Raw genomic sequence first — 20,062 nt, 5'->3', positions numbered from 1 at the left:
TAGTTGGCAAAAGATCTGAAGAGTAGGCCTTATGGAGTGCTGCCCAATGATAATAAGGTGACCAAGAGGGATGGGAAGGAGCAATGTAATGATTACATTGCTCAGTGGCAAGGTATTGCCTGCTACCCATCCAAATGCTGCAGGAATCTATAAAGAATTAAATCAAGATAAAGGACGTGGGCTACAGTCAGAAGAATGCGAGTCAGCCGGAACACCTATAATCATGCCAGTTAAAAAAAGGGCAAACCTCAAGTAGTTAGTGAACAGTAACAGTAAATAATGGAACTGTAAAGCAACACAAGCAAGAAGGTCAACCCAGTAGAAGCTAGGGCAGTGAATGTTGGAGCATCGAAGTCACGTGCAATCAGAAAACAAAAGCAGACGGAGAACGAAAATGCTCCAGCCGAGTATCGACCTGCACCACCATACCCAAAGCGGCTGCAAAAGAAAGAGCAGGATGTGTAATTTAGAAAGTTCCTTAATGTGTTGAAGCAGCTCCATGTCAACATACCGCTGGTGGAAGCATTGGAGCAAATGCCGACTTATGTGCGCTTCCTTAAGGACATTCTCACAAAGAAAAGAAAGCTGGGAGATTATGAAACTGTGGCAATGACTAAGGCCTACAACGTTATACTCACGAGTAAAATACCTACAAATATGAAGGATCCTAGAAGCTTCACCATACCAGTGTTTATAGGAGCGCAAAAGATAGGGCTTGCACTGTGTGATATGGGGTAAGCATCAACCTTATGCCGCTATCGATTTATAACAAGCTAGGAATAGGAAAAGCAAGACCCACCAAAGTCACCTTGCAGCTAGCAGATCGATCAATAACGCATCCAAAGGGAAAAATTGAAGATGTTCTGGTACAAGTAGATAAATTTATTTTCCCTGCTGACTTTATTATTTTGGACCATGATGCAGATAAGGAGGTTCCTATCATTCTAGGAAGACCATTCTTTTCAACTGGAAGAGCACTCGTGGATGTCCACAAAGGAGAATTGACGATGCACATGCAAGATCAAGAAATGAAGTTCTCAGTGCATGATTACATGAAGTTTCCTGCTGAATCAGAAGAATGCACAGTGTTGAAGATTTTAGATGAAGCTTTAATGGAGGAATAAAGTGCAGAAGCAATGCTGAAGCATTGTGTAAGTAGAGATGCTGGACTTCAATAAGGTTTTGGTGATGGGAATAAAGAGATGATGGTAAAGGAAGATGCTACCACTGGGATAGAAACCTGAGCACCTGGAGAAGAGTATACAAGTGTTGAGACGTCAGATGCCCCAGCACAGCATGCAGAAGCTAGTGAGGGCCAACAAAGTGGAAAGATGGTAGATGCTCCAGCATCTTGTGCCCTCAATCAAGAACATTGCCTTACAGCCCCTGTAGACAAAGTTCATATCATTGTAGTGGAAAAACCGGTAAACTTACCCAAAAAAAAGCCACCCGATATCAAACCAATTCTAAAAGCTTCAGAATCAACGATGAAAATACCAAAAAGAGAGTTGGAAGCAGGCAACAAAGAGAAAAAGGCAAAACCTTCCAAGTCATCAACCAAGGTACGAACCGAGCAAGCGAAAGCAACTCCAGTCACCGCTTCCAAGAAAAAGAAAAAGGTAAACAAGAGAATTTTCAATGCCTCAACTGTGGGGAAAAGGTATGCTGCAACTATTTCACAGGAGCCTACCCGAGCTGCAAAGAAAGGAAAGAAGACAATAGATCCAGAGAGGAAGATCAGCCCACGGACGACTCGTTGGATGAGAAAGAAAGCAAGGAACATTGACATGCTTGACCCGCGAGAGAGACATTCCTTTGCTTTTTACTCTGAAAAGTGACATCCACCCATCAGTTGTTGTTATTTTTTACCTCCACCCTCCAGTTTTTGTTACTTTTTATTTTCCTTAGTCTAGTCTAGTTTAGTTTTAATTTATGCATTTTAAATTTCTATCTTTCAAATATGTCTTTGCATATTTTTCTTTTTGTAGTTCAGTATATGAATACCCCTAAATTTAATGCAAAGAAGTTAGCAAATCCTGTGTTCTCAACATTTGTCTTTTGCCTTGCCCCATATGTATAGTCTTGATGCTAGAGCCTGCTAGTGCGTAGTTTTTCTGTTGATGCTGGAGCATTTTAATGAGTGTTAGCTTTCTTTTGTTCATCTTCTGGTTCATGTTTGCCTTCCCATACCCTATCATCCCTCTAACAATACTGGCCTCAAGTAGCGGTTACCCTAGGCGGGAATTTCAACAACTCTCTATCCAAAGCCAACCCTTATCTTTGTATAGCTAGCCTGGGCCTTTTCTTTTAGATCCCCTTAGATGATAGCATTAACCCTGCACACTCATGTCTATACCTCGATAGCGAACATCCTTGTAATTCTCATTGTACTTTTGCTTTATGTTTGGGGGTATGCTAGAGCTTTACATTCTAGATGTCCTTAGTTGCATTGAGGACAATGCAACCTTTTAAGTTTGGGGGAGTGAACTTTCAGTTCTTACATCTCTATTAGTAATTGTACAGAACCATGAATCTTTCTAATCCTGTAATTCAGTCAAAAAGAAAGGTCATCAATAAAGGAGAGGCTAGCAACCCGCATCTAGAGTATATAAAAAGGCTGCAGGATTAGGAAGTGCTAGTAGCCCATGGTTGAAGAAGCTCAAGTTTGTAATGCAAGGGCTAAAGGTTTAGGCTAGTGAAAAGAGCTTGAGAAAGGAATCCGTAGGAGAAGTTAAGCATGAGGTTGGGAAGTAGAAGGAAGCTAGAGTTGGGCAAAAAATAGCGTCTTCCAGAGTGTGAACAAACTTAGGCTGCTTTCATTTCTTTGCTCCAGCTGAAGCACTATAGCAGAGTATGTAAGTTCTAGCGTTGATGATCAAAGTAAATTTTTAGGGCATAGGGCTGGATGTTTGAAGTGCAGGCTTCTAACATTCGTCTTTTGTGAATGAGGTAAAATGCATGCTCTTGCTTGAGGACAAGCAAGATTTTAAGTTTGGGGGTGTGATAACTCTCCAAGAGAGAGTTATTCTAGTGTTTATTTGGGTAGTTTTATACAAGAAAATGTCAAAATGTGTCGGTTTTAGGTTATAATTAGCATGAATAGTGTTAAAATGTAAATTCTTAGCTAAATATCCTTAGTCTTGAGAGCTTTGGCCAAAAACAGCATAAACTCTCGTATTTGTGGTTAATTTGCACAAATTTTTAAAGAAGAACTAAGAATAGAAGGAACTGCTGAACCAGAGAAGAGCAGTCAAAGCATTTTCAAGATAGAGCATATAAAACCTGGAGCATAGCGATGCCAAAGCATCCAGTGACCGTATAGTTAATTCTAAAAACACGGGATTCACTTATGTCTGTATAATTTTCAGTTTGGTGCCCTAAATTTAGAACCTGATATAAAAGGGGTGTGTTGCCCTAGCCACCACACACAAAGCCCAAGGGAGACAAAGTTTGAGAGCTGAAAAGACAAGAGAGGGGAATATACCCATTTTCGGGAAGAGAGCTGATGGCAGAAAGGGGAAGCTCGCCTGCTGAAAAATGTTGTCTGCTTCTTCTTCTCTGTCATTAGCCATTTTTTCTGCTGTGGGTGGTATTTATTCTTCTTTCATTTTGTTTTCTTCACCTATTATGAGCCAAACTCCATTTTGGGGAGATTTACATGTTGTAACTGACTTGAGACTGAACCTCTAGCTGCTGCATTTATTTTTAAACAAATCTGATTTTATTTCTTAATCTTCGTGTTACTATTGGCCGCTGTTTCATGTATGCTAGCTTCTGTATTGACCTGGAAAGGCTTATGGGTGTTGATTTGTTTTGTTTGTGATTAGCGCTTTTCTATAGTTATAGCGATATTCAGGAATTGAGACCCCTAATCATGCTTATAGCTTGGGTATTTAGCAACGGGAGTTGTACTTACTCATGTTTGAGGTGTCTCAGAAGGGAACCGAGTCGAGCTTGACACTAATAAATGTTAGCTACACTAGAGGGTAGGTTGATAACTTGTGACAGTATGCTGAATCTCCCCCACCTTTTCCATATCTTTTATTCCCCCGTTATCGCTTTCTGTGCTACTGCTTTACTGTGTTGACAACTTCAGAGCTATTGTCTCTTGTAAGTTTCTGTCGTCTTGTTATTACTTTATTTTATTTTTCCTATATAATATCTATACCCAAACTCTGTATATTTTTATTTGTTGGTATCTGCATTTATCGTTAAAATATAAACCAAAAATCCCTATGGATACGACCTCCTTACGTACTACAACCGACGAATCGTGTATACTTGCACGTGTTGTCAACACAGTTGTGTGGACGCAACACCGATTTTCACCACTTTTTTCTAGGATGCTTTTGAGTTCTCTATTTGAAATTTCTGCTTGGCCATTTGATTGAGGGTGGTATGCTATAGCGATTTGGTGCTTAACATTGTATCTAGCTAATAATCGTGCCATAGCTCTATTCACAAAATGTGTTCCTTCATCAGTTATTATCGCTCTTGGTGTGCCGAATATGGTGAAGATATTTTTCAGGAGGAATTTGGTTACCACCTTAGTATTCATGAGATTGTCTCAACCCATTTAGACACATAATCAACTGCTATGAGATGAACAAATGGCCGTTAGATGGTGGAAATGGGCCCATGAAGTCTATACCCCACACGTTAAACCGTTCAACTTCCCAAATATAAGTCAATGGCATTTTCAATTTCTTTGAGATATTCCTGTACTGTTGACATTCATTGCAGTTTTTTACCAGCTGGTGCGCATCCTTGAAAATTGATGGCGAAAAATAACCACTCTGAAGCACCTTGGCTATTGTTCTTTGTCCACCAAAATGTCCCCCATAAAGAGCAACATGGCAACTTTTTAATATTTGGGATGTTTTCGATTCGGTGACACATTTTCGAATTATATTGTCATGCCCCAATCTATACAAAAGATGATCATCCCAATAGTAAAATCTGCATTCGTGGAAGAAACATTTCAACTGCTGTTTTATCCATCCCTCTGGATATATTCCTACTGCCAAGAAATTTGCAATATCTGCAAACCATGGCCGTTCCTCCTTAGCATCTGTATGCGACAAGGTGGGCAACTGTTCATCTGGGAAGCTCTTTTTGATGGCTACAGCTTCCTTACTCTCGTCTGCTTTTACGATACTGGACAAATGATCGGCTACCACGTTTTCTGACCCCTTTGTATCCTTTATTTCCACGTCAAATTCTTATAGCAGCAGAATCCATCTAATCAATCTTGGTCTTGCATCTTTCTTGCTTAGCAAGTATTTCAATGCAGTGTGATCAGTATGGACTATCACTTTTGCTCCCATCAGGTATGCACGAAACTTCCTGAAAGCAAATACCACCGCTAGTAACTCTTTCTCTGTAGTGGTGTAGTTGATTTGAGTCTGTACCAGTGTTTTGCTGGCATAATAGATTGGATGCAACATTTTATTCTTCTTTTGCGCTAACACGGCTCCTACTGTAAAATCACTAGTGTCGAACATTAATTCAAATGGAAGCTGCCAAACATGGGATTGAATAATTAGAGCATGGGTGAGTGCATACTTCAACATATCAAATGCCTTCAAACAGTCAGCAGAAAAATCAAACACTCTATAATTTTCTAATAAAAAACATAAAGGTTTAGCAAGTTTAGAAAAATCCTATAAACCATTGGTAGAACCTTGCATGGTCGAGAAAACTTCGAATTCCTTTTACGATAGCTGGTGGTAGCAGTTGTTCAATGATGTCAACTTTGGCTTTATCTACCTTCAGTCCTTTCTTTGAAACCCGATATCCCAATACTATGCCCTATTGCACCATGAAATGACATTTTTCCCAGTTGAGGACTAGGTTGGTCTCCTCACAGCGCTGCAACACCCATCGAAGGTTCGATAGGCATAGAGTGAAACTAGCTCAAAAAATCGAGAAGTCGCCCATAAAGACTTCTACCACGGATTCAATCAGGTTTGAGAATATAGCCATCATGAATCATTGAAATGTGGCTGGAGCGTTGCACAGAACGAAAGGCATCCTCCTGAAGGCGAAAGTCCTATACGGGCATGTGAATGTTGTCTTTTGTTGATCTTGAGGAGCAATAGTGATCTGATTGTACCCACTGTATCCAGCAAGGAAACAAGAATACTGTTGCCCAGCCAGTCTTTCCAGCATTTGATAAATGAACGACAACGGAAAATGGTCTTTCCTTGTGTCTTTGTTTAGTTTCCTGTAGTCTATGCATATTCTCCACCCGGTAACTGTCCGGGTGGGAATTAGCTCATTCTTGGCATTTTCAACCACTGTCATTCCTCCTTTCTTTGGAACGAACTACATTGGACTTACTCACTCACTGTCTGAGATTGGGTATATAATTCTAGCATCCAGCCACTTTATGATCTCTTTCTTAATGACTTATTTCATCGCCGGGTTGAGTCTTCGCTGCGGTTCTACTTAATTCTTGCAAACTCTTCTAAAACAATTTTGTGCATACAGTAACTGGGGCTTATTCCTTCAATATCCGCGATTGTCCAACCGATAGCTTTCCTGTGTTCTCTCAACACTGCAGTAACTCGTTTTCCTTTTCTACAATTAGATATGCAACAATTATAATAGGCAACATGTTGGATGCTCCAAGGTAAGCATACTTCATATGTTTAGGGACGGCTTTTAACACCAATTCTGGTGTTTCCTCAATAGATGTCTTTAACTGTTTACGTCCAATGTCTTCTAAGACTAGGCTCTCGTGGACTCTTGACCATGATCTTGCTAAATCGCTAGTGCAGTCAAAATAGAGAATTTCTTGGCATATTTCATCTGCTTGCTCCAACACAGTATCCACTTCACCGTTCTGCTTCTCCAACATTGCCTCTGCACTGAGTGACTTCAATACAGCTTCGTCTAGTACTCGCAACACCGCACGCTCTCCAGCATCAGAAGGGTACTTCATAGAGTCGTAGATAGAAAATTTGATTTCTTGATCCTGCACTCTCATCGTTACTTTTCCTTTATGCACATCCACAAGCGTACGCCCCGTGGCTAAGAATGGCCTCCATAGGATGATTGGCACGTCCTCACCTGCATCAAAATCAAGAACAATAAAATCAGCTAGAAATATAAACTTATCTACTTGTACCAGAACACCCTCGATTTTTCCTTCGGGGTTTGCAATTGAGTGATTTGCTAGCTGAAGTGTGACTGTCGTTGGCCTAACTTCTCTCACACCCAGCCTCTTATATACTGACAGCGACATTAAATTAATGCTTGCTCCTAGATCACACAAGGCTTGACCAATCTTATAACCTCCAATGGATACCGGAATTGTAAAATTTCCTGAATCCTTCATTTTTTCTGGATTTTTACTCTTCAGAATTCACTGCATTCCTTTGTTAAACAGACAGTTTCAAATTCTCCCAGTGCTTTTTAGTTAGGACATCCTTCAAAAATTTTACGTAAGTCGGCATTTGTTCGAGTGCCTCCACCAGTGGGATGTTGATGTGTATTTGCTTAAGCACCTCTAGGTAGCGTTTAAACTACCCTTCCTGATTCTTCTTCTGCAGCCTTTTTGGGTATGGTATTGTAGATACATAAGTTGTGGTAATTGCTGGAGCTTGATGTTTTTCTGGAAGTTGTTGCTTAGCCGGTGAGTTAGATACGGATGCTTTAGCTTTGTCTGTCTTGTCTGCTTCTTCAGTATTCTTTTCTTCATACAGTTTTTGCCTTGACTCTGCAGTATGTGTTGGTGTCTCACTATCTCCCAACTTTTCTGCTCTTGAGCTTTTATCAGTGTTCACTAATCCATCTAATTTTGTAAGCTGCTCTACTTCCCCGAGGGTATCAGGTATAACTTCTTGTTCCTCGTTAGCTCCTTCTCGTTCATACGTCGGTGGTAATGCCCTACCGCTTCTCAACGTTAAGGCCTTGCACTACTCCTTTCCATCTCATTTTGGCTGCTCTGTATCACTCGGCAAAACTCTTTTTGGTATGCTTTTTAACTCTGTTGCCAATTGGCCCATCTACAATTCCATATTACGCAAAGATGCTGTTTGGCTCTGCAGCAACGCAACTTGCCTTTGTATGCTGGCATCATTCTTTGTCATATATGCCTTGAACATATCTTCTAAACTTAGTGCTTCTGACTGCTTTGGAGTGGTCTGTTGATCCTATCCTGAGAAGCCTAGAGGGTACTGTGTCTTCTGACGATATATTTATGTATTACTTGACCAAGCATTGTTGCCTCTTTGGTTTCCTCCCTAACTGAAATTTGGGTGATTTGTCTAGCTCGGATTGTATGTGTTCCCATACACATTATTTCTGTTCTACTATGAGTTACCCAAGTAAAATACTAATGTAGGATTGCATGGGTAGTTTTCAAAATGGTGTTCTCCCTCCTAGTATGGACAAAGATTGCTTTGCACAGCAGCCACCTTCGCCTTGGTTGCTATAGCTCACTCGCTGTTGCACTTTTCATAATGATGTCAGCTAGGCGTGAAGTCTTTGAGTTAAAATTCGCTACTACATCGTCTTTTACTAACCCCGTGGGGCTTGCTGCTGTTAATGCTGATCGTGACTTTGACCATTGATGTTTATTCCTTGGAATCTTCTCCAAAATGTCAAAGGCTTCCGCATATGGTTTTGATAACAAAGCTTCATTGGCTGAAGCGTCAATCACCAATTGCGCAACCTCATTCAGTCAATTATAGTAAGTCTCGATTTGTATGCAACGTGGTATTCCATGATGAGGGCATTTCTCCAGAAATCCTTTGAATCTTTTCCAAGATTCACTCAAGGATTCTCCTGGGAATTGCTGAAAGTTGTTAATCTTGTTTCTGAGTTCAACATTCTTTGAAGGTGGAAAATATTGCATCAAAAATTTTTCTGCTAGGTCATTCCATGAAGTGATCCATTCGGCAGGTAAGGAGTCCAACCATGCTCCAACATTATCCCTCAAAGAATAAAGGAATAACTTTAATCTCATAGCTTCTTTACTAACTCCAGCTTCTTTAAATGAATCAACAACTTGCATGAAATATCTTAGATGTATATGTGGGTCTTCTGATGCTAGCCCATGAAACGGTCCCACTCTTTGCAACATTTGAAACATTGCAAGTTTTAGCTTAAATTTGCTCGCTTCTATGATTGGCTCTGCTATTAAAGGATTGAAGTCATAGAAAGCTGGGGCTGCGTATGCTCTAATTTCCTGCTCTGTATCATGTGCAAGCAGAACAACATTCAGGGGAGGTACTTGGATTCCAGCTCCAACCCTAACCCCTTTTATCCTTTCCATCTCCTGCTCAGGCCAAATTGGCGCTTCTGGATTCATGACTATCTCCCGGCCTTGTATTCACTGCTCAGCCCGTCTTTTTCTCAATGTATGCTCTGATTCTAGGTCGAAGGCAAATTCAAACATAGGGAAGTCGATCATCCACTGCTCAGTTCACCTGAAACACAAAATGGAAAGGCTCTTAAAGCATCGTAATTCAAAATAGATCCCAAATTCGAGTTATAAATTCTTAAATCCCCGACAACGGTGCAAAAACCTTGTTTGCTTCCTCACAACTAAAGGAAAATTAGTGCAAGTATAGACTAAATAATCAATTGTAGTATATAAACAAGGTCGTATCCACAGGGATTACAAAATAAAAAAAAATCAGATTTGAGAATTTCTTGAATCACCAAAAGAAAAAAAATTAATTAATGATATATTAATTCAGTTTCTAAAGGTAACAAAATTAAATAAGCAGTAAGGAACCAGCTACTACGAAAACTCAGCACACTCAAAAGCAACCGACAAAGAGGATGACAAACACGCGGGAGAAACAAATGATAAGTAAATCAGGGTGGGGAATTTCCCAAGTGCAGCTCTTTTGTCCGAAAATACACCACTGCTCAACACTTCAACTCTTACTAACCAAACCCTCGTGGCTCTTTCCCAAGATACCTTAGTTATATTTTAGTATGATTCCCACTGTAACTAAGATATACATAGCAAACTGTTTATAGGCACTGTATGGTGAATCCCATCCCTAGGTATCCACCCTTCTATCTTAACAAGGATTAATACAGCTAACGGAAGCTAAGCTACTCAACAAATGCTGTTTTGATGCCTAAAGCAAGAAAACACACCAAACAAGTAGGCCACACAAGCGTATTGAGATTAAGAAATTAAGCACACTTCCATTAAATAGTCATTTAAGTTGAACAAGATAAACAATGAATAAACAGCAAGCGTTGGGACTATTCCCTCCCCGAAGGTGAAGGTTAGTTCATACTAAAATGGCAAAAGAAAATAACAAATACGAAGGTGAAATCACTGTCAACGGTCAGGGCAGATAATAAGAAACTTCCTCTAGTGTATAGTGTACCCCAAGGGCTCGATTTGTATCTTTCAGTTCCTTCTTCGATAAAAATAATGCCCTCTGTCAATGGGATAATCTCCTCTTTTCTTCCCAAAAAACGATGCTAACTTCCATAAGGGTCTACCTCCTTTAGCGGCTGGTCCCTCTTTTCCTTAAATACCGGTTCCTTTAAAATTAGGGCACCTCTTGGAGACTGTACGGACGTAGTAACATTTCCAGCTCAAAGAGTTACTGCACTATTACGCGCTCTGGAGCATTCGAACGAGCTGCAGGCTGCTGGCCAGCGCTTCTTTTCTATACTTAACATATTCTTCACGAGCTTGGCAGCACACCTCTCCTCCTAATCTGAATTCATCTGCCCCTGCAAAAACTAACAACTATTAAGCATTTAATCATGAAAATCATCGCAAATTAGAAATTTCAAGAGTTTAGGGCCTACTCGATGTATTCTCCCTTTTTCTTAGGTTTATTTCTAAATATCCTCGCATTTTCGCACCATAAATATCCTGAATAACGTGTTAAACACTTTCTATCTGAGAGTTATCACTGATCATGGAAGAGAAATAAGAGAAAAAATCCCTCAAATGTTCAAACTCCCTACTGTAAAACAGTGCGATGGCTCGACAAATCCCATTGATCATCTGGACGCATATAGAGAATGGATGGACCTATATGGGATGACAGAAATAATCAGGTGCAGAGTATTTTAATTCACATTAACCAGCACAGCCCGCATCTAGTTTCGGCAATTAAGAAGAAAATCAATCTTCTCTTTTAAAGAACTGGTCAGCGCATTTGTCACGCAACTCCTTGGATGGCGGAAAATAGAAGTCCATCTGTGACTTACCTTCTTACCGTAAAGGAGGAATCAACTGAGAGCCTCAAGAAATATGCGGCTCTCTATAATGAGGACAAATGACTAGTCAAAGATCTTACCGATGAAATATCACTACTCGCTTTCATATCTGGCATAAGAAACAAAGACCTGTTATTCTCTTTTGGAAAAAGGGCCCCAACAACCTTCTCAGAGGCATTGAATCAAGCTGTAAAATATATGAGCGTAGAAGAGCTACTCCCGTCAAAGTGGGGTCTCGACAGAACTCGAGACCAACCAGATCAACGAGACCCTTTGAAGAAATATACCACAATGACAGCCTCGTTCGAACAAAAATCAAAGGAGAGCAACAAACATCGCATGACAACACTACAAACGCACATTGCAGGGCACTATCTAACTTTTCTTTGTTTCTTTGTTTCTTCTTCTAGTTGATAATTGAATAAGTTTATGGTAATTATTTCTAATTATTTAAATGTTAGGTAGCATAGGTTAGATTATCATTTGCTTCCTTTCAAATTACGTCTGATTTTACGGTTTTAAGACTAATTATCTTCTTCTGGTTATCTGCATCTGTATTTTAAATAATTCCTTATTACATAATCATTTATCTTTCATTCTAAATGAAAACCCATAATGTGGGGGCATGGGTCAATTAATCAATAGCTGGTCAAGGAACTCGAACCAGGACAAACCTAGAAGCAGGCTAATAAGCTAGAAGCCAGTCAGTGAAACTGAGGAAGAGAATCCCGAAGGTGCTAAAAAAGGCATGCATACAGGCCCAGCAAGGTTAAAACAAAAAGCAGGCAAGTCTAACCAATCAATGAAATTCAGGGTAGAAATCATTTGGCAAAAGCCAAAATAGGTTAGAAACCCAAAGTTGTTGATTAACTTAGGGTAAAATATCGGCACAATGAAATAAGGTTAGAAACTCAAGGGTGTTGACTAAGCTAAGGGTAGAAACCATTGGCAAAAGCCAAATAGGTTAGAAACACAAGAGTAAACCTTGGGGTATAAAACCATGGGCAGAAGCCAAATAGGTTAGAAACCCAAAGGTAGTACCACTGGCCTTACTGAAAGCTAAATCTGAAGGCCAAAATGTAACGGTTAAAACTAACCGTATAGTAGTTCCCAAGAGACTTGATTGCAGCCAACTACAACAAAAGAGAATGGGGGATAAGACAGCCAACCCATAAATACGACAACTGACATCGACAAATACTCTCCATATAGAAGCTGTAACATGCTTTTTTCCTTCTATTTTGAGAGTGTGGGCAACTGTGATGGGGATATAAAAAGAGATCGGATTAAACAATCGAAAAGGAGGAATAAGGTCAAAATAGGAGTGGACTTGCGAAGTAAGGTAATAGTCGACCCAGGTGCTCAGCACCAAATAGGCCTCAGCGTCGAGACCTTCTCGGCTTCGAGGTCGCTGAGGACTCCGTTGGTTCTCCTTAACCCTTGCGCAGCCCGATCTGAGTTCACTTTGTATCAGCCCTGGATGCAGTATGAGTCACACTCCGTCTAGATCTCCTGAGTGCACTAGGATTCGACTTATGTAAAAGCTAAAGGGATTAGGATTTGACTTCTATAAATAAGAGGGTGAGCCAAACCTTGAAGGTATGCTTCAATACCCTACTCTACATACTCGACTACTACAATCTAACTTAAGCATCGGAGCATGTGTGACAAGAACCACACCGATCTTTAGTGCTATTTTGTTATGCAGGTGTCACTGATTCCTTTATTCTTGAAGATTGGTACAAATTTGGCGAGAACCCAAGAGGAAAAATTTATGCATCAATAGTAGTTATGAGTTTAATAATTACTGTAAGTTTAAGAACATGGATAGGTACTTGATCGTGGTAGAAACATCCCAACAAAATGGGATAGTTGAGAGGATGAACTGGACTTTAATAGAAAAAGTGAGGTGCATGTTATCCAATGCACAGCTTCGCAAGAGTTTTTGGAGTAAATCTGTAGTGACTGCATGCTACATAGTTAATACGAGACCCGCCACCGTTATAGGCCTTAAAACACCTCAAGAACTTTGGCAAGGTAGTCCCCCAGATTTCACACATATGAAAGTCTTTGGGTGTTTAGCTTATGCTCATGCAAATGAGGGAAAGTTAGAACCTAAGGCTAAGAAAGGTGTATTCTTAGGATATCCCAAGGGTGTAAATGGATATAGATTATGGAGTGTAGATGTAGAGAACCCTAAGATCATAACGAGTAGAAATGTGATACTTGATGAAAGTCAAATGGGGTATGTGGAGAATAAAACTGATAGTAGCCCTAATGACAATACAACCATACAAACTGAACAAGTAGTTCAAAAATCTATAGAACATGATACTAATTTTATAGAACAGATACACATACAAGAAGTTGAGCAAGATGAGGAGGTAGATGATGAGAACTTTAATGATTGCCAATTAGCTAAGGTAGGACACACAGGACTGTCTGGTCACCCACTAAACATGTATATGCAGAATTGATATCATATGTCCTAATAGTTGCTAATGAGTTTGTTAATCAAGAACCACAAACTTTCAATAATGCCATTCAGGATAAGAATAGTGAGAAATGGTGGGCCGCACTAAAAGAGGAGTTTGATTCTTTAATGAAGAATAAAACATGGGGAAGTTGAAAACAAATCATTAGAAGCTAAAACAATGGTTGTGAGTGGCTTTATCAAATTAAAGAGAACCCCAAGGATGAAAATAATCATAGGTTAGTTGTTAAGGGGTTCAAACAAAGAGATGGCATAGACTATGATGATGTTTTTTTTTTCCTCCGGTTGTTTGACATACTTCCATTCACATCTTACTTGCTTTTGTTAACCAATGTTGAGTTAGAAGAAATGAATGTTAAAACTACTTTCTTGCATGGTGAGCTTGAGAAGACTATTACAAGGGAGAACCTCCTTGCTTTGAAGCTCCCAAACAAGGAAAGAAGGTTTGGCTCCTTAAAAGATCATTATATTGTTTAAAGCAATCACCTCCTGGTATAAACGTTTTAATATGTATATACTTTCAATCAACGTTAATTGAAGAAAATATGGTAGTTTCGTATGTTTTAAACAAGTTTATAATATTATTTGTGTTTATTTCCTTCTCTATGTTCATGATATGTTGATTGCATGTTAGTCTATCGTTCTATGGATGAGATTAAAAAGTTAAAGGATCTTTTAAGTAGAGCGTTTGAAATGAAAGATTTAGGGTGAATCAAAAATAATTTTAGGGATGGATAAACTAGATATTGAGTTAATAATAAGTTGTGTTTGTCTCGAAAGAACTATAGACCAGCTAGTCAAAATATTAGGTTTGTGAGATAGTAGGAAGGTCAGTACATTGTATGGGAAGCATTTTAAATTATCATCTAATGATGCCCTTAGACCCCCAATAATATTGACGATATGCTTCATATTCTTTATACTAATACTGTTTGAAGTCTTATGTATGCTATGGAATGTACTAGACCTAACATTGCTCATTCAACAAATGTTATTAGTATATTTCTTGGTAATTCGTGAAAACAACACCGAAATTTTGTAAGATGGATTTGAAGATGTCTTGAATCTCATTTGCATTTATGACTTGTTTATGATGGAGCAAATGCAACTGTTAATGATAAAATAAGCGTAAAGATAGAAAGGTATGTGGATACTGATTATGTTTATGATATTGACAAACAATGGTCTTTCACTGGTTTTGTGTTTTATTATTTTTTGTATTGCACTATTGGATGGAAAGCATGTTTACAACCTATAGTTGTTTTATCTACTACTGAGTTTGAATACATTGCATTAATTGAAACAATTAAAGATTTTATTTGGCTTAAAGGAATAGTCTCTAAATTGTGTGACTGCATTGTTAATATTACAGTATTTTGTGATTGTCAAAGTGTCATTCACTTGTCTAAAAATAATCTCACCATGAAAGAACTAAACATATAGATGTTAGATACCACTTTATTAGAGATATTAGCAATGATGATTTAGTTTTTTTTTTTTAAGATATCGACTAGTTTTAATGCAGCTGATATGTTTACTAAGGTATTGCCTTGTAATAAGTTTAACCTATGTGTGAGAATGTTGCAGCTTGATACAGAGCAAAGGTGTTGGTTGTTTATGGTAATGGGCTCCCTTAGATTTCTCCAAACTAAGCACGCCTAAATTTGAAGTTCTTATGATTGAGCAACTCAAAAGGAATGTGCACTTTGATAGTATACGTAGTGACTATCAATTCATTTAAATCTTTCTTAACCATGCTTCCATGATCTTAAGATTCTTCTAGAATGTGGTATCGATTTGTCCATGTACCCTTCCTTTCTACTTAGGCGTCACATGTCTACAAGCTTCCCCTTGTTTCGTCCCCAAACTACATTGAACTAGGAAAGGGAGAACTCACATGATCAAAGATTGCTCCAAACTAAGCACGCTTAACTTTGGAATTCTTAAGATTGAGCAAGCGAGAAGGAAGGTGCACCGTGTTAGTGTAGTAGTGACTATCTTTCTTAACCATACTTCTATGATCTCAAGATCCCTCTCATTCGGACGTGGTACCAATTTATCCATGTACCCCTCCTTTCTACTCGGGTGTCAAAGTTGTGATTAAAGAGCAAAACGATTTTGAAATATATATAAAATCATAATAGTATATGTTAATTTTGGTTAACGCTTCTTGATTTTTGGTTAAACCAAGAATCAGCTTAAAATACTAAGAAGCATAAGAATAAAAAGAAAAAACAAAACAAAAAGTGATTGTTGGATTGGGAGCTTCGCACTAGGCATGATTGGGCTTCGAAGTACCAGCCCGTTTTCCTTCCACTATAAGGAGCAAGAGGTGAAACCAGCCTCACGCGGGCTTTCGCTTATAACACAAAGCCCACTCCCCACTTGAAATGGGCAAGTCAATAGACATCTTCCACGACCCGGCCAAGCAAGAATGACGAATCTCCGACCACTTTGATGCCCCCACTTGGGTTACAAGCCCCCATTACAAGGCTCGGCGATTATTTTTTCCAACGCATGTGTATATGAAGAAATATTTAGTTTCAATTTCTTTCTATGTGGGACAAAGTGATGTTAAAAAAGGAAGCCGTTCTTGTTAACACTGACTTACAGAGCTGTAAATAAATGGATGCATAATATCATTGATTGAGGGTTGGATTTGCAAACAACTACATGCCTACAACATCAAAATTCCACCACATTAAATTCGGCAAGGACCATTATGTTATTTCCATGCATTTTGAACTTTTGGACTACTAGCTAAGATTAGCTCCATACACAAAGAGGACTTAGTACCTCATGGGTCCCAGTCATGTCTTTAGGATTGCTTAATTATTCCACTTCGATGACGGTTTAACTATGTTCGAGATTTCAAGTACATAATTTTCTCAAGTTTTAATTATGATATCATGATCATGTTTCGTATGTCTTTGCATTTAGACGAATGCCATTCGAGCTCTGCAACACCCCAGCAACGTTCCAAAGGTGCATGATGGCCATCTTTTCTGATTTGGTTGAATCAGTGGTCGAAGTGTTTATGGATGATTTTTCATGTTTAGGAAGTTATTTGCAGAATGTTGGAAAATCGGAATAAGGTGTTAAAAAGATGTGAATAAACAAATTTGGTATTGAATTGGGAGAAATGTCACTTCATGGTGCAGAAGGGAATTGTGTTACGGCACAGAGTCTCCAGCAAGGGCATTAAAGTAGACAAGGCAAAGATAGAGGCAATAGAGAAATTGCCCCCACCTGTGAATGTCAAGGCCATTCATAGCTTCTTGGGGCATGCTGGGTTTTATTGCAAATTTATAAATTAATTTAACTTCACATCTGATTGTTTGTAGGCGTTCAACACATTGAAACATGCTCTCACCCATGCACCAATAATAACAGCACCAGATTGGACGCATCCTTCTGAACTAATGTGTGATGCCAGCGGCTATCCTGTAGGACCAGTCCTTGCTCAACGCAAAGGAAAACTGTTGCATCCAATCTATTACGCCAGCAAAACTCTGATAGAAGCACATATCAACTACACCACCATAGAGGAGGAATTAGTAGCAGTGGTGTTCGCATTTGAAAAGTTCAAAGCATATCTGGTATCCAAGGTGACTGTCTACACGGACCATGCAGCATTGAAATATCTGCTCCCAAAGAAGGATGCTAAACCTCGGCTGATTCGCTGGATTTTGCTATTGCAAGAATTTGACATAGAGATCAAGGACAAAAAAGGAACGAAAAATTTTGTTGCTGACCACTTGTCCAGATTGACTGGTCTAGGAAGCTCCAGGGAAGAATACAAAATTCGAGGGACATTTTCGGACGAACAGTTATTGGCGATTGAAGTCCTGAATGAGGAGGAAGAGTCGTGGTTTCCTAATCTAGCCAACTATATCGCCAGTGGAATATTGCCAGCTGATATGAATAAGCAACAACTAAAGAAGTTTTTGCATTAGAGTAAATTCTACCTTTGGGATGATTCATTCCTTTATAGTATTTGCCAATACAAGATGATAATAAGGTGTATTGCCAATGCTAAAGCACGTCAGGTGCTGACCAAATGTCATTCCGCACCGTATGGTGGGCACTATGGAGGGCAACACACAGGGGCAAAAGTCTTTTAGAGTGGATATTTTTAGCCCACTATCTTCAAGGACGCGTACGAGTTAGTTCAGCATTGTAATGAATGTCAGAGGGTTCGAAACATTTCCAAAAGGACTGAAATGCCTCTCACGTACATCTTAGAGGTAAAGCTCTTCGATGTCTGGGGCATGTATTTTATGGGACCCTTCCCTCCAGCAAATGGAAATCTCTTCATTCAGTTAGCGGTTGACTATGTATCAAAATGGGTCGAGGTAGTAGCATGCTCCAACAGTGATGCAAAGGTGGTCGCCAAGTTTTTACACAAGCATATATTTAGAAGGTTTTGCACACCTAGAGTTGTGATCAGTGACGAAGGCTCCCACTTCATCAACAAAGTTGTAGCATCACTCCTTGCTAAGTACAACATCAGACATAAAGTATCTACAGCTTACCACCTCTAATCAAATGGGCAAGTTGAGATATCTAATAGAGAAATCAAAAGCATTTTGAAGAAAATAGTCAGCACGAATAGAAGGGACTGGGCAATAAAGCTGGATGATGTTTTACGGGCTTACCGTACAGCATTTAAAACGCCTCTAGGTACTTCTCCGTACAAATCGGTTTTTAGAAAACTATGCCACCTCCCATTAGAGCTGGAGCATAAAAGCGTTCTGGGCCGTCAAAAAGCTAAATTTGGACCATGTTGCAGCATGAGATATACGTCGCTTGCAATTGTTAGAGCTTGACGAGTTTCGAAGAGACGTATACGAAAATGCCAAAATATATAAGGAAAAGATAAAGCGATGGCTGTTGGGTTTTATGTACTAAACTCGTGATTTGTAAACATCAAACAAATATTCATTCAATAAATTTGTTATTGATGTTTTTCTTAGACTTGCATTAGATTCTAACATCCTAGATTATGTGATGTAATTGGAACAGTATATAACATATATACAGTATATATTTAATATACAATGTATATATTTGATATACAGTGTAAATATATACAGTATACATTCGATATACAGGTGGATAATGTTCCAGTAGTAACCTAAAGGGACTATAGTATATAGATAAGGTTGGGTACCTTATCTTGGTAACACTGTGGATACGACCCACTTTGTAATAGTTACAAATGGCTTGATCCAGATCGTTCGTGTGGAGACATGCGAGTGAGGGTATCCTATACAATAAGTTTGTATAAGATTGGACCACAAAATAATTAATCTTTAGCTGTAACATCGTTAGCTAATAGATTAATATTTCAATAGGATGACCGGGTAACTCGATCTCAATTTTGAGTGAGTTATAGACTCCTGCCTGTTAGGGCTCATCCTTTGATTTGTATGGGTGAGACTGGCCTGAGTCGCCAACTCAATATTCCTACTATTTTGGGGACGAAACCAAGTGGGGAGCTAGGAACATAAACATAACTGCACAAGATGGATTTCACTCCTTCCCATCTTTAGGGAAAGTAGATAAGTGTTCTCTTAAGTGCTGACTTCAGAACTTGAAAAAGGGGCCCCACCCTCTCACTGGCCCGAGAGGGACTTCCGATTATTGGTTGGACCATAACCTAGTTGTTCATTAGAGGATCAGCGGTACTTAAGGTACAAGATGTAACACAGGGGTAAAACGGTAATTTGATCTAGCTGTGGTTACGAACACTCGTGAAGGATTGACTTAACGTTAATGATCAAAATCCATGGACCCAAAATATTCTACAGTGAGAAGAGTGCAACTGTGGGTCTTTAGTGGAATGACCGACAGTTAATGAATGTTGATCAATATGGTTAATGAGTTTCATCAATTAATCTCGTAGCATTGGAGCTTCCGATCTGTAGGTCTATTAGGTCCCTTTGCTAGCTCGTAAAGGATAGTTAAGAACATTTAGTCTTGAAAAGAATTTGAATTGTTCAAATTAGTTAAAGAGAATTAAGGTTAATTGTATGAGATGAAATTAATATAATGTATGTTTATACATTATAATATAAAGTTAATTTTGAATTGGATTCAAAATTATGAGAGACATGGATATTAGAATTTGATTCTAATATAGTTGATTAATTTAAGTTATTTTAATTAAATATGATTTAATTAAATTAATGAGATATATTAATTTGGTTAAATTAAATTAGATTTAATTAAATTAAATTAATAATTCTTTTTTGTAATTAATTAAATTAGATTTAATTAATTATTATTTTAATTAAAATAAAAGAAAAAAAGAAAAAAGGGAAAGAAATGGGAGGAAAACCTGGGAAGTGGGGA

General features: G+C 38.7%; 2 protein-coding genes, 1 non-coding gene and 1 pseudogene across 3 annotated transcripts; 2 read left to right on the top strand and 2 right to left on the bottom strand.

The window, feature by feature from the left end:
* Nucleotides 1-534: 534 nt before the first annotated feature.
* On the top strand, nucleotides 535-1,124 carry LOC111013376 (uncharacterized). The gene is made up of 2 exons (XM_022287807.1): nucleotides 535-724; nucleotides 925-1,124. Exons 1-2 carry the CDS (start codon nucleotides 535-537, stop codon nucleotides 1,122-1,124), a joined length of 390 nt encoding a protein of 129 aa, XP_022143499.1.
* Nucleotides 1,125-6,553: 5,429 nt separating this feature from the next.
* LOC111013378 (uncharacterized) lies at nucleotides 6,554-7,342 on the bottom strand. Its single transcript, XM_022287808.1, has one exon. The coding sequence runs from the start codon at nucleotides 7,340-7,342 to the stop codon at nucleotides 6,554-6,556; it is 789 nt and encodes a 262-aa protein (XP_022143500.1).
* A 1,384-nt stretch (nucleotides 7,343-8,726) lies between these two features.
* Nucleotides 8,727-8,833, top strand: LOC148208252 (small nucleolar RNA R71). The gene has a single exon (XR_015789116.1). It is a non-coding gene; the product is annotated as a small nucleolar RNA R71 (small nucleolar RNA).
* Nucleotides 8,834-15,947: 7,114 nt separating this feature from the next.
* LOC148208251 (signal recognition particle RNA) lies at nucleotides 15,948-16,204 on the bottom strand (annotated as a pseudogene).
* Between the last annotated feature and the right edge of the window lie 3,858 nt (nucleotides 16,205-20,062).

This window comes from Momordica charantia, assembly GCF_013281855.1.
Source record: "Momordica charantia cultivar OHB3-1 chromosome 11 unlocalized genomic scaffold, Mcharantia_2.0 BLBB01000011.1, whole genome shotgun sequence".
Classification (NCBI taxonomy): domain Eukaryota; kingdom Viridiplantae; phylum Streptophyta; class Magnoliopsida; order Cucurbitales; family Cucurbitaceae; genus Momordica; species Momordica charantia.
Note: the sequence above shows the minus strand (reverse complement) of the source record. Positions and strands in the feature narration are given on the sequence as shown.

Coding starts and splice junctions, on each gene's coding strand:
- LOC111013376 (XM_022287807.1), top strand. CDS start 535: ATGCCGACTTATGTGCGCTTCCTTAAGGACATTCTCACAAAGAAAAGA. Junction 725..924: donor AAAGATAGGGCTTGCACTGT/GTGATATGGGGT, acceptor ACCATGATGCAG/ATAAGGAGGTTCCTATCATT.
- LOC111013378 (XM_022287808.1), bottom strand. CDS start 7,342: ATGAAGGATTCAGGAAATTTTACAATTCCGGTATCCATTGGAGGTTAT.